The following is a 13714-nucleotide window of genomic DNA, read 5'->3' on the forward strand; positions in this document are numbered from 1 at the left end:
CCTCTGTGGTGGCTATTGACATTATGATCATGTCTGTTATGGTTTGTTTTGGTCTATTGGGAATAAAACAAGGATCAGATTCCTTGTAGGCAAAGAGTAAAAAGGGTGGATACAAAACTATGCCCAAGTATTGCTTGACTGTTTGTTTACTTCATGAATAGCAGAAGGAAGTATCTTAAATTAAACCAACCAAACCAGACAGCAAGGTTCCTAGTTATACTAGTACTAATACATGTTGTACGAAGGGCGCAAAATGTTAACCATAAACTTGGTGCCATTAAACAATGAAAGTGTATTCTCTCCAGTTCTGGAAGCCATAAACAAGACGTCCCAAGACCGTAGAGGGGCATCTTTGCTTGTCTCCAGTGTTCTGTGGCTCCTGGCACTCTTGGTTCTGGAGAAACAGAGCTCCGGTCTCTGCCACCATCTCCACTTGTCATCTTTCCTGTGGCTCTCCTTTTCTGTATATGGGCCTTCATCATTGGACTTGGGGCTCACCCTCCTCATTCTAAAGAAAATGGGCCAACACAGTGGTTGCAACAGATGACTCACATTTCATAACAGTTAAGAAGATGGGGTAGGACTAGGCACTGTTTCATTCTGTTGTCTGAAGAGTCATTTTGAGTCAGATCAACTACAACTAATTAGGATGATCTCATTTCAAGGTCCTTTCCATAATGATGTTTGTGAAGATCCCAATTCCAAATAAAGACACATTCAGAGGTTCCACATTGACCCAAGTCAGGAGGCTTGGCTATTCAACCCCCCATGGTTGTTAATATAGGCCTTCCATCCATAAATAACTCATTTGTCTTCTCAGTTGCTTTATCTGAGTTAGAATATTAGATCTCAAACTACTTGGTCATGAGAATGGAAAGGTGGACTTAGGAAGAGACCCTTAGAGGCTAGTGCTAAAATTACAGCTTGCAGGACTGCCACTGACCAGAATTCCTTGTCACAGGTCACAGGTCCTTCCCCACTAGTATTTGAGTGAAATGTCTCAGTCACAAAAGGACAAATATTGCATAACATCATTGTTATAAAATGGGACTGACATGGGCGTTGGGCAGAAACTGAGAAAAGCGGGGACAAATGCTGAACACTGCTTTGGAAAAGATGAAGGAAAGAACTGTTTAAAAGAAATAAATGATTAGGCATTATTTGTATGACAACAGTCCAAAACAAGAGGTGCATAGCAAAGTGGACTGAGGAAGGGATGAGTGGAGAGGGAAGAATTTATGCAACAATGAATGATTATTTTTTTTAAAAAGTGAATGGGGTGGGGGTAGGGAAGAAAATGTGCAACAATGAATGAGTGAAAATCTAAACTTTTTGTAAACTTTCATTAAAATCACAATAAATAATAATAATTTAGAAACCCAACCAAAACACACCAAAAAACCTTTGGCTCAGCTCCTTAAAAAAAAAAAAATCTCAACAAAGAGCTGTCTTGGCTTTGGTGGGGAATTATTACATCCATGAGCCACCACTTGCTTTCCAAGCACATGGTTATTCCACAGTTAAGTCTGAAAAGAAGACATGGATGAGATCTAGTGATATCCACAGTCAGGCATTTCTATTCTGCTGGGGTCCAACCACAGGGTGCAATGATGCAGATGACAGACATACATGATCCAAGAACTGCTACTTGCTTTGTTCATCTCAAAAGGAGGCAACGTCCAGGAAATCCTGTTTATAAACCTTCAGAGGGTCAGCTATGGACATGTGGGTGGACAGTAAACTGACCACTGCTAAGAAGATCCCAGGATTCTCTGTTGGATATAGGCATTTCTGCACTGCTTTTCAGGAATGAGTACGATCCAAGGCAGAGGCTTTGCTTGTAAATACTATGCAGACTCTCTCCTTGCAAATGTTCCCCATGGGGTAGCATTATGTGCTGTACAGTTAAGATTATGTAAATTAAGATTAATAGTTCTTTCAGAAAGCTTGTTTTCAGCACAGGATGCTCTGGGAATCAGAAAGAAAACAGGAAATTTGAATCAATTCTGTACTATTATGTCAGACTGAGAATTCACATTGGGTTTTAAAAGTCACTGGGTTCCACTTGTAAATATTTAGGAAACCTACTCTCAAGTGCATTCCTAACTTCAGGAACATTTACACTGAAGTTTTCTTACAGTTTAGGCTAAGTACAACAAGTTGAACGATGCCAAAATTAAAATAATGGTCAACAAGGCGAACGTGTAAAACTAACTTCTGACACAAAGTTTAAAACTCTTAAGCAAACAAATATAACAGGAGGCGCCTTTTGGGTTTTGGGTGGGGGGCAGTTTGCAGTAAATATTTAGTATGTGGGTTTTTTATAAGCAACTTATTCCATTCTTAGAGTTTTAGAGTCATTGAGACAAATCTTTCAATATAATAGGAAAATTACTTTCCTTTTCAGTTAAACAGGAATATAATTTTAATATTGTGATAAAGCATGCATTATATTTCCAAATAGGACTTAAATTTTATGAAAATATTCTTTCAAACATTCATTGATTTTACTCTCATTTAACTGGCAAAATAAGACATCTTTCCAAAGTACCTATATGAAACATTTTTTAAAAAATAAAAAAAACCACAAAAACCTCAAAACCTCCCAGTCTTTATGGCCCTTCATTAACTAATAACTGAGCCCATGACCTTTGCTTCAGTTGTGTATCCCAGCCAAGGCTGAGCCACAGAGCCTGATGGCTTTAGAGAGGCGAACCTAGCACTTGATTTGGAGTTGCTGATTTGACAAGAGGCATCAATATACAGTGTGGCAAGCTCCACCATATATATATATATATCATGTTTGATATAATCTAAATTGTTTAAGAACTTAAATTTAGGTACAGAAAAAAAGATCATTATATTTTTATATATTGTTGTGATTGTTATTGTTGAGATGGAACCAACTCATAGTTGACCCTCAAGCAAGTTTTCAAAACTTGTAAGTCACACAGGAGAAGATTGTGCATCTTTTTCTCTTGAGGCAACTGTCAGATTAAGCCACTTGTGTTTGGGTTGGCAGTGCAATTCCTTACCCAGTAAGCTATCAGAACTCCCTACGTGTTTGCATACATTTGAGAAAATGACAGAGAGATGGTGAGTAGCATGATGGACCTGAGGAAACAGAACGTTGAGATTTAGATCTAAACAATACAATTTAATAGCAGCAAGTTTTGAGTTCATAAACTTATCATCTATTTTCTCATCTGGGCAGGTCTGCCATTCCTGTCCCTCCCTTTTTTTGTGGTTTGTGACATGAGGCTCAAGTGAGGGAGCATTTGTGGAAGTGCTTTGTGAGTTTTCAGATGCCATTGAAAGGATGAGAGTGATGAAGACAGTCTTGGTCCAATGTGCAGGGTTTCAGTTTAGTTAAAGGAAAGGAAGAGAGGCTGAGCAGAGATAGATCAGACCAGAATGGGAATGCTGTGAACTGTGTGAGAAGGAGAAAGAGAAGGAGGAGGAGGAGGAGGAGCAGGAGGAGGAGGAGAAGGCATTGATTGTCTGCACTGTGCTCAGAACCTCCATACTAGGTCTTCCGCTCTCATTCTTGCTGCATTACAGTCCCTGCTTCACACAGTGGTCCTTGGTTTGGGACACCAAAAAGTTGTGGTGGGAATGAAAAGAAAGGGGCACATTCTGTGCATAATCTGTGAGTCTTTTAAATAGCCTTGGCCATTACATTGAGACAAATTAAGTCTAACGCTTTTCCTTTCAACCAAACAGTTGTAGAGAGCACGTATTTTGAAGAGATGGGTTAGTGGCTGGGAGTAGGGAACTTCTCATCTTTCTCTAAAAGAGCTCCTTAGAAATTCTGGAGAACTGAAGTTCTTGAGTCCCAGCATCTACCTCAGTGGTGTCCACTCTCCTCCTCTTCCGCCAAGCTCTCACAATCTGTCTGTGCTTTCGTTTTAGTTACTACAAGCAACTCCACGGCCGAAGAGTACACAGTGGACATTGAGATCAGTTTTGAAAATGCATCCTTCCTGGAATCTATCAAAGATTACTTGAACAAACTCAGTTATCCAATTGTGGACAACAGCACTGAGCAAGCCACTGACATTTTGAGCATGGTGCTGACAACAGGTGAGTAAAAAAGAACCACTGTGTCAGGAGGTTGAGAGGTGTGGGAGGATCAGAACAAAGTCTGTCAATGCTCCATTCCCTCAAAGCCGATGGTCCTTGGTAAACAGGTAAAGTGATGCAAAAGGTCTGGTGTGTCATTTTATGATTTCACAGTTTTCCAAGACAAAACTTCCCCGACAGAGTTTTCTTAATTCAGATGGTAACCATGCATTTGGTTGGTGGTCTGTGCGGTGGCTCTCACACAGGAGTCTCAAGATACAACCATATTCTGTTTAAAAAAACTACTGGATTTCTTTCTCCTGAAAAATTGTTGGGTACAGCACATATTGCCTCAGGGTGTCAATAAACAGCTAGTCCTTTTTGGCATCTTACATCGTGGCATAAGAACCTAGAACATGCATTAATCAGAAGCAAAGAGTTAAGCATAAATTTTTTTCAGGCTATGGAATTAGCGTTTCTGGTCAATAGCTCTCTTTCAAAGTCATACTGGCTACCTTGGGTCTCAAAAACCTATTCAAGTCCATTATTTTGGTACTTAGCATTCCATAGAAGCTGTGAGTGAACCATCCCTTGTCCTGTACAATATAAGTTTAGTGCTTTTTCTTTGAGCAAATGCTGCTCTTTTGATTCTATGTGGTTGGTTATTCTAAGGTATAATTGGCTCCCTGGTCCTATTGGTCGCCTTGTAAGATTGTCTACTGTTTGGTCAAGGGTTGAACGGTGAAGTGATTTTTTTTGTTCCAGGTTTGGAGGTTGACTAACCACCATAGTCCTAAAGATTACACAAGTCTCTCTTGAACCAGTCAACCTAGCCTTTTGTAATTTTGTTGTTGTTGAGTTTTCTCCTCACTCTTTTCAGGATCTTCTGTGATCCATTTGTGAATGGTCATTGGTTATAGACTCCAGCTAGATCATTCCATTTAACTTTAATTAAAAGTGGTATAAATTTACTTGCATTTGCTATTTCTCTATTTCTGTTTAATAACTCACCCACAAACTTTGACAATTAAAGCAATAAATGTTTTCTTTCCTTCACTGTATCTGAGGGTCAGAAACTGAGAGCTGTTTAGCTGGTTGTTCTCTTATGAGGTGACTTGGGCCCTCTCGGGAGTTTGATGGGGAGGTGTAAGCCAGAGTGACCTTTGAGGGCTCAGTAGACACTGGAAAATTACTTCCACATTCACTCATGTGTTAGTTAGCCACTTGTCTACAAATACACAATGAGTGACCACCTTTTCTCCCCTCACTGTTCTGCTGGGCAATAGAATGCAGACCTACTGGAAGTGAAGTGTGGTGCTCCTGTGCGAAAGGCTATGAGTGGCCTCGGGAGAAGTGCCTCCACAATCTCACTTGTCAAGAGTATGACAGCTCCCTCTCAGGACGCCACTGCAATTGCCTTAAACAACTGCCTGCTGGTGGACCTTATTGCCAGCTCCAGAGGGGTAAGCAACTGCTCATTTCTGGCTTTATTTGTTGAGTGGCTACATTCCAAGCTAATATATCTTTCCATTTTGTGCACTGAAATGCTAATATGAGTTGGTTACACTCTATCATGTGTTTTTCAACAGTTGTTACCTTAAGGATGTCAGTCAAGCTCAATGTGGAGTTTTCCGAAGATCTCAAGAACTCTTCCTCAGCTCTCTATAGGTCCTACAAGACAGACCTGGAACTGGCAGTAGGTTTTGGCCTCAGGAGCCTTTCATCAGCAAACTTTTGGTGGGGCCAAGTCAATTGCATTCAAAATGGACAATCTGCAGGGAATTACTTAGATGTGTCAGGATGTATGAATGTAGGAGTGGAAATAATAGTTGAGCAACTAGGAAGGTGAACTAAGAAATGTTCAAAACTAAGTGTTCACTGGGGAGCCTGACACCACCTTGACCTGTAGTTGGGATTTGTTTCTAGGAGAGAATTGGTGTAAGTAAGATTTGATGATAGCAACACACTGACACCTATTCAGAGGCCTGATAATCCTGTCTGGATGCAGCACTGTTGTTGTTATGTGCCATCGAGTCAGTTGAGACTCATAGCGACCCTACGTACAACAGCCCTAAACCCTGCTCTATCCTATGCCAATCGCACTGCCTCTGACACACTCATCCCGATTACCCCAGTCACTGAATCAATCCACCTCATAGAGGGTCTTCCCCTCCTGCGCTGTCCCTCTACCCTCCCAAGCATAATGTCCCTCTCCAAGGACCTCTCCCTCCTTACAACATGTCCAAATATGTCAGATGAAGCCCCAAAATCCTTGTTTCCAAGGCGTTGCTTGGTTTAACCCTCTCCAGGATGAATCTGTTTGTTTTCTTGGCAGTCCATGGTACATTCAATACTCTTCTCCAGCACCACAGCTCCAAGGCATCAATTCTCCTTCTATCCTCCCTAGTCATTGTCCAACTCTCTGATGCATAACAAGTGATTGCAAAGACCATGGCCTGTATCAGACACACCTTAGTCTCCAGAGACACACCGTTGCTCTTGAGTACTTTAGAGAGGTCCCTAACAGCAGACTTTCCCATCGCAATACGTTTTTTTATTTCCTGGATGCAGCACTAGGTACATGTTTATTTGCGTTCACACACTATATGTGATCTATAACATCTTTAAGGTAGACGAGTCCAATAAAGTGCATAGAGAGTATATCACCCACTCTGTGCTGCCAGTCTGTAGGCATTTGTGCTTGACTGGTTGCTAACTCTAACTCATGATGTCCCGTGTGTGTCAGGGGAGACCCATGATGACCAATGTGTGTCATCATACAGAATTCAGTAGCTGAATTTTGGGGAGTGCATCACCAGGGCTTTCTTCTAAGGAACCTCTGAGTAGACACAAGCCTCCTGCTTGGTTAGCAATCTTGTGTTAATTAGCCCCTATCTGGGGGACTTCTGGTCAGCAATCAAGTGTGTAACCAGTCCCCTATCCAGGAACTCTGTTCACAGTTAAGACAAGTTTAACTACACTCACATAGAAATAGATACTGTTTCATGAGTATAAACTGTGTTCTAGGCACTGTTCTACGTGTGCTGTGTTGGGTTTATTCATTGACCATTAAATGCATTGACTGGGTTAATATGTATGTAACAGAGCTTCTCAAGTGGTATGGCACAAATTAGTACAAGTGGGTAGAGAGAGAACGATTTCCTTGAACTCTCTGGCAGCACAGCCTCTGCTTCAGGCCAAAGGAAGTCTCTTGCACGTAAATCTTCTTGTTTCAGATGGGCTCTGGGATGATGTGCTGATTCAGATGAGTTCTTAGGCATCTGATTTGCCTATCTCACATATTTTCATTGCTTAGAATCCTCCCTTACACACACACACACACACACACACACACACACACACACACACACTTTTGGTGAAAGACAGGGCTTCATGCTAAGTTTGCATCACTTCAATGTAGATGCCTGGCACTGTGCTTTGTCTGTTATCTCCCAGCAAATGTGACTGGAATCAAGTAGAACCACCAGTGGTTCAGAGAAACAAAGTAAAAAGCATGAAAGGATAGACCCAAGCAATGCTACAGCATATCAAAGGAGGGATCAGTTTATGTGACTGCTGTGAGCATGCTCTTCTCAGGCCGCCAGCCACAGGAGATGCAGTAAGCCAAGGGCTGGTCCTGAAATCTACAATAGCCTCCTCTGTTCTCTGCCGATGCATAGGCATGACAGATCTCTGTCTGTCAGATGTGGGGTTCTTTCAAGAACCTTACTGAGGCTTCCCTGGTTCCATGTAGGATGCTATCATCCAGCCATCCTTCCTCTTTTGTATTGTTTAATACCAGATAGGCCTCCCAGTCTGCTGTTCCCTCTCCATCTTCTTCCTTTTCTTTCTTCTTTTACCCTGAATCAATATTTTGTACCTTTAATTTTACCTCAGCTTCTTGTAGGACTCAGGCTGACACCAATAGTCAGGAAATACTTTTTCAAAGACTTATCAGTGCCAGAGCTGTCAAAATTTACTTGAGAAAATTTTAGCTCTTGTGATAAGGACTAGGAGCTTTTTACTCTATTCCAAACTCGTTGGTATTCCTCTCATGACGTTTCATCTTATTTTCCAGTTCTCCAAAGCTTACAGCATTTTATCAGGTTTCAAGGCAGCAACTGTAACAGGGTTCAGGTAAGCATGTTATAGTTTGGTTGTTTCTACTAGATGGTAGGGACCAACGCGTTAGTGAGGAGAGAGCCATGATCTGGAATGCTTTGTTTGGTAAAGATAGCTGAAATCTAAAGACATCCTGTGCAGGCTTATACTTGTTGCCAACATGTTGATCCCAGCTCATAGCAACCCTGTGAGATGGCATAGAATTGTCCGATAAAGTTTCCAAGACTACTCTTGACAAAAACAGACACCATATTGTTAATTGGTGGTTCAAATAGCATACCTTTCAAGTTAGTAGCTGAGCACTTAACTCCTGCACCATCAGAGCTCCTTTGCAAGAACTTACAGGATAATGCTGAGAAGAATAGCTTCTTAGTTAAAGGTGAGGAAGTAAGTAGATTTGTATTCATTTTATGCATGCAATCATTTTGAAAATTTTGCAGAGAAAGTGGTAGGGTAACTTTTTAGCCTGTGGAGTTAAAAAAAATAGAAAAATGAAATCCTATTATGGCAAAGATACCCTTGTCAAAAAGACCCACAAACCAGTTGGGACCACAGTTCCACATGATGGTGTGAATGGCTCCCCTGCTAGAGCTCTGAGTTGGTTTGCACAGTGTTCCCAGTCCTAAAAATCAGGACTGTTTCTAGGAACGTGCAGAATTCTGGCTTCACTTAGCATCCAGTACATCTGCTAACGTTGAGACAGCATGGCTGTGTGACAGCAGTCAGTGGGCTCTGCATGGTGGTTTCCTGCCCATGAACAGCTAACATGATGCTATTCATGAATCCCCATATGACCACTTCATTCAAAGGTGTAAACTGGCTACAGATATTTTCATGTAATAAGTCCTCAGTTAGCTATCAACTAGAGCTTGAAAGCACATTAACTTCAATCAGTTGAGTAGCCTTGTTGCCTCTCTCTAAATTCTCCTCACCCTCCAAATCAGACTTATTTTGTTGGTATTATTGAGAAAATCACATTCTGGTGGCATTGATTATGTTATTAGAGTGTGTGACAATTCTCATATTCTTTTTCTGAGTTGTTAATCTGTCATTAACAAAAACTCTCTATCCTTAAATTTCTTCTATCGTCTTTTGAGTTGCTGTTGTAAATTTAATAACATAGATAGCTCTTTAAAGAGCATGTTGTTCAAGGTAGACCTTCTCTTATGAATTAAGCTGAACTGTTATTCAATTTTTAAATTACTTTGGAGAATATTTTGGTTTAAGGTTTAAAGATTGTTTGTGGGCTATAGTTTGAAGAGTTCATTTAGTTTCCATGACTTCAAAAAGGTGGGTTCAGTTTTTAGTGGGTTTTTTTTTGAGGGGGGGTTTGTTGTTTTAATTTTTAGGTTGTTGTTTTGTTGTTGTTGTTTCATTTTTAGTCATCCTAGTAGGAAATAAGGGAGCTCTGGTGGCGTAGTGGCAAGGAGCTGCTCTGCAATCCCAAAGATATTTGGTTCGATGCCACCAGCTGCTCCTCAAGAAAAAGATGGACAATCACCTCCTGTGCAATTAACTGCCTCTGAAAACCTGCCAGAGGGTCAGCTATGGGTCAGTTCTGACTCTACGGCACACAACAACAACAGTGGGAGATAAGTGGTATCTCACTGTGATTTTTATTTTATTTTTTTTTTTTGATGGCTAATGTTTCTGGACAAACATCTTTTCAAATGTTTGGTGGTCATTTGAATATCCTCTTTGGCAAAACATCCTTTGCCTGTCTTCAGACTAGGTCATTTGACTTTTTATTATTAAATTGTCTAAGTTTTATGTATTTTTATTGTTACTTTCTTGTTACCTATGTAGTATTAATTCTGTAAATATTTTGGTAGAATTACTCAGTAAAACCCAGGATTGATTTTTTTCCCCCCAAGAGATATTTTGATCACTGGTTTGATCTCCTCACTTGTTATGGGTCTGTTGAGACTTTCTATTTCCTCATCAGTCAGTTTGTGTAGGTAGATTTACTTAGTGTATTATCTCTTTTATTATCAGAGTTCCTTAACATTGCCACAGCAAACTTAACAGAAATTGACCTGTTACTTTTAACTTCTGCTTAAGCTTTTCCTGCTACTTGTTTCTCCATGCAAATAATCTATAAAGGTCTAATTTCTTCCAAGTTGGTCAGTACTATTCTGAATTTACGTATTCTCTGTCCAGGCCTGGAAGTGTGGTTGTGAATTACGAAGTCAAGGCTACATCACCATCACCTGACTTAATGCACAAAGCAAATGAAGAAGTAATACAGAACCTCAATGAAACCTACAAAGCAGACGACAGTTCCTTTCAAACTTTTGTTAATAGTAAGTGGAACTTGGCCACATTTTTCCTACATAGATTCTATTTACTGTTGTCATTGTTTGTTGTTACTGGGTTGGTGCTAACTCATGGCAGACTTACTTATAACAGAGTAAAATGCATGTCTGGTCCTGAGCAGAGTTCATTGTTATTAAAGCTGTTAGATTATACTTAAAATAGGGTAATCAAATCCTAGTTATTTTTAAAACTGAAGCTTTCAGCTTTCCGTTATAAAATACTACCTGTTTATAGCAGAAACTTTTATAAATTTTCAAAATCTAGAAGAATAACAAAGTCATCTAACTGCTCCTTTCCTAACACTACCAATCTTAATGTTCTGGTTTCTTTATTTTCTACAATTTTCTTCTGTATTTTTTAAAAAATAAATATAAAAAATCATAAAAATAGTTAAGTAGGATAATCATATTTGTCATTATTATTAAACCTAGTGACTTCAGCTTCCCTTCACGGAGAGTACATCCCCAGGTCCGGATCAGAGGATGACAAGCTGTCTCCATCTGTTCGGCTGGTGTCTTCCAACTAAGCTGATGTCACTGAGGCTAGGATCCTAGAGCTCTCTGGGTTTCTGGAGCTCCTAAATTCTCTTTTTCACTGCCTTTAGGTTAGAACTGACTTATCACACATGGCTAATCTTCCAGTGGGTTTTCAAAGGGTGTTTTTTCATGCACTGGAAGAAACTGACCATCTTTCTTAGAGCTGCTAGTGGATTTGAACCATCAGAGAGATACTGCCTTTGAGTTAGTACCATAACTCCTTATAAACTATGCCAAAGGAACTATAAACAACAGATATAACCCCTACAATATCCTATCCTGTGCTATCCTTAACTTCTCTGAAGTACTTGGCCCATTGCCATAGTCACTACATCAATCCTTCTCATCGAGGGTCATCTTCTCCTTCACTGATCCTCCACTTTTCCAAGCAGGATGTCTCTTTCCAAAGAATAGACCCTCCTAACAATATGCCCAAAGTATGTGAGACAAAACTTCACTCTACAGAGCACTCTGACTACTTTTCCCAAAACATGCCTGGTTGTTTTTTTGGCAGTCCATGGGACATTCAGTACTCTCCTACAATACCACAACTCAAAGGCATCAGTTTTTCTTCTGTCCTCCTTATTCATTGTCTAGTTTTCATATGCATGTCTGGTGATTGAAAAGACCATGGCTTGAATCAGGCACACTTCAATCTTTTAACTGACATCATTGCTCTTCAGGACATTGGAGAGGTCCCTGACAGCAGGCTTTCCCAGTGTAATACATCTCCTTACCTCTTGACTGCTGGTACCAAGTGTATTGAAATAAGTAAGACAAACTCTTTGACAACTTCAATCTTTTCTCCAAAAATCATGATGTTACTTATTGGTCCAGTGGTGAGGATTTGTGTCGTTTTGATGTTGAACTGCAAACCATATTGAAGGCTGTGGTCCATGATATTCTACAGTAAGTGCTCCAACTCCTTCTCACTTGTAGCAAGCAAGGTTGTGTCACCTGCTTAATGTAAGTTGTTGAGTCTTCTTCCAATTCTGATGCCATATTCTTCTTCCTGAAGTTCAATTTCTCAAATTATTTGTTCACCATATAAATTGAATAGGCATGGAAAAAGGGTAAAGCCTGACACAGAGATACTAAATTATGTAGTGTTCTCTTGCTTTGCTTGAACAGCTTTTTGGTCAAGGTATAGGTTTGACACAAGCACAACTAGGTGTTCTAGATTTTCCATTCTTCTCACTGTTATCCATGATTTGTTATGATCCACTCAAATGCCTTTGCATAGTCAATAAAGCACAAACAGACATTCTGCTATTCTCTGCTTTCAGCCAAGATCTATTTGAAATCAGCAATATCCCTGCCATCACAATCTGTCCTAAACCCAGTTTGAATTTATGGCAGTTCCCTTTCAATGTACTGTTCTAGCCATTTTTGCATGATTTTCAGCAATATTTTGCTTGCTTGTGATACTGATACTGTTAAATAGTTCCAACATTCTCTGGGATCACCTTTCTTCGAAATGGGAACAAATATGGATCTCTTCAAGTCAGTTGGCCGGGTAACTGTTTCCCAAATTTCCTGGCACAGACTGGTAAGCCTGTCCAGGGTTGCATCTGTTAGTTGAAACATGTCAATTGGTATCCTATCAATTCCTGGGGGCTTTCTCTTTTGCCAGTATCTTCAATGCAGCCTGAACAGTACAGCTTGAATGCAGATTAAAAGCAAGCTGCGTTCCTAAACTAGTGCACACAAAATATCACAGGAACTCAAAGTAGCATTGTGCTGGGGTTGTGATATCCACAAAATGCACTGACATTACATAAGGAGTTATTGTGACTTAGAACAATGATTTTTCTGGGTGTGATACTCATCAGAGCATCAGCCCACCTGGGAACTTGATAGAAACACAAATTCTTGAACTCACTCACGACTTATAAGACAAATTTGCATGTTAACTAGCTTTTGAAGTGATTATAAAGCACAAGAAAAATTGTGAACCACTGCTTTGAATCTGAAATGGAGGAGAACACCCAAATCAGTTGTAAAATGGTATACAGAATAGATTTTGTTATGTTAGTGGGTAGGTGAAACTGTTCTTTACCTGGCAGGTCGTAAAGGGACGTGTTCAAATTGAGATTTGACAGGAAGGGTTTGGCCAGTGAGTGGGATAAATAATTCAGGTCTGTGGTTCTGGAATGAAGTACTTTGGAGTCGTGAGGTCTGATACGAGAATAGACGCTGCTACAGAGCTTTTATTTTTTTTGTTGTTGTTGTTGTTGTTATTGTTGAGTACCATTGAGACAGAACCGCTCCATAGCTGACCCTCCAGCAGGTTTTCAGAGGCAGTAAATCACACAGGAGGAGATTGCCCAATCTTCTGCAGAGCAGCAGGTGGCCTCGATCTGTGTGCCTTAGGGATTGCAGCACAGCTTCTTGCCACTAGACCACTAGTATTCCCTATTTGTAAGTATTTAATGTGCTAAGACTAGCTTGAAAAGCATGAGGGATATACAAAATGGTAAGAAAAATGTAGTGAAGACTATTCAATACATCTTTCTAGCAATAATCTGTCTTGTCATATGCTCACTGTGAGTTTTAGTCAACTCAGTCAGTGACATCTAATAACAGCAACAACAATGACATGTCACATGCAGTTCTATGGGGAAATTCTCACACCATTCTTCTCTCCATTATGTTAGAACTGTTTTTAAATAATATAT

At 40.1% G+C, this 13714-nt stretch overlaps 1 protein-coding gene across 1 annotated transcript in view; it reads left to right on the plus strand.

Moving 5' to 3' along the window:
- The first annotated feature begins 253 nt into the window (after positions 1-253).
- GPR116 (G protein-coupled receptor 116) overlaps positions 254-13714 on the plus strand; it is a 61855-nt gene continuing 48394 nt past the window's right edge. Inside the window, exons 1-6 of the mRNA XM_006882126.1 lie at positions 254-338; positions 3913-4083; positions 5349-5525; positions 5652-5758; positions 8141-8199; positions 10345-10487. Of these exons, the coding sequence (XP_006882188.1) occupies positions 254-338; positions 3913-4083; positions 5349-5525; positions 5652-5758; positions 8141-8199; positions 10345-10487 (742 nt within the window). The remainder of the gene's footprint in view (positions 339-3912; positions 4084-5348; positions 5526-5651; positions 5759-8140; positions 8200-10344; positions 10488-13714) is intronic.

Source organism: Elephantulus edwardii, unplaced genomic scaffold (genome assembly GCF_000299155.1).
Source record: "Elephantulus edwardii isolate Elephantulus edwardi_28Jun2011 unplaced genomic scaffold, EleEdw1.0 scaffold00017, whole genome shotgun sequence".
In the NCBI taxonomy this organism is placed as follows: Eukaryota; Metazoa; Chordata; class Mammalia; order Macroscelidea; family Macroscelididae; genus Elephantulus; species Elephantulus edwardii.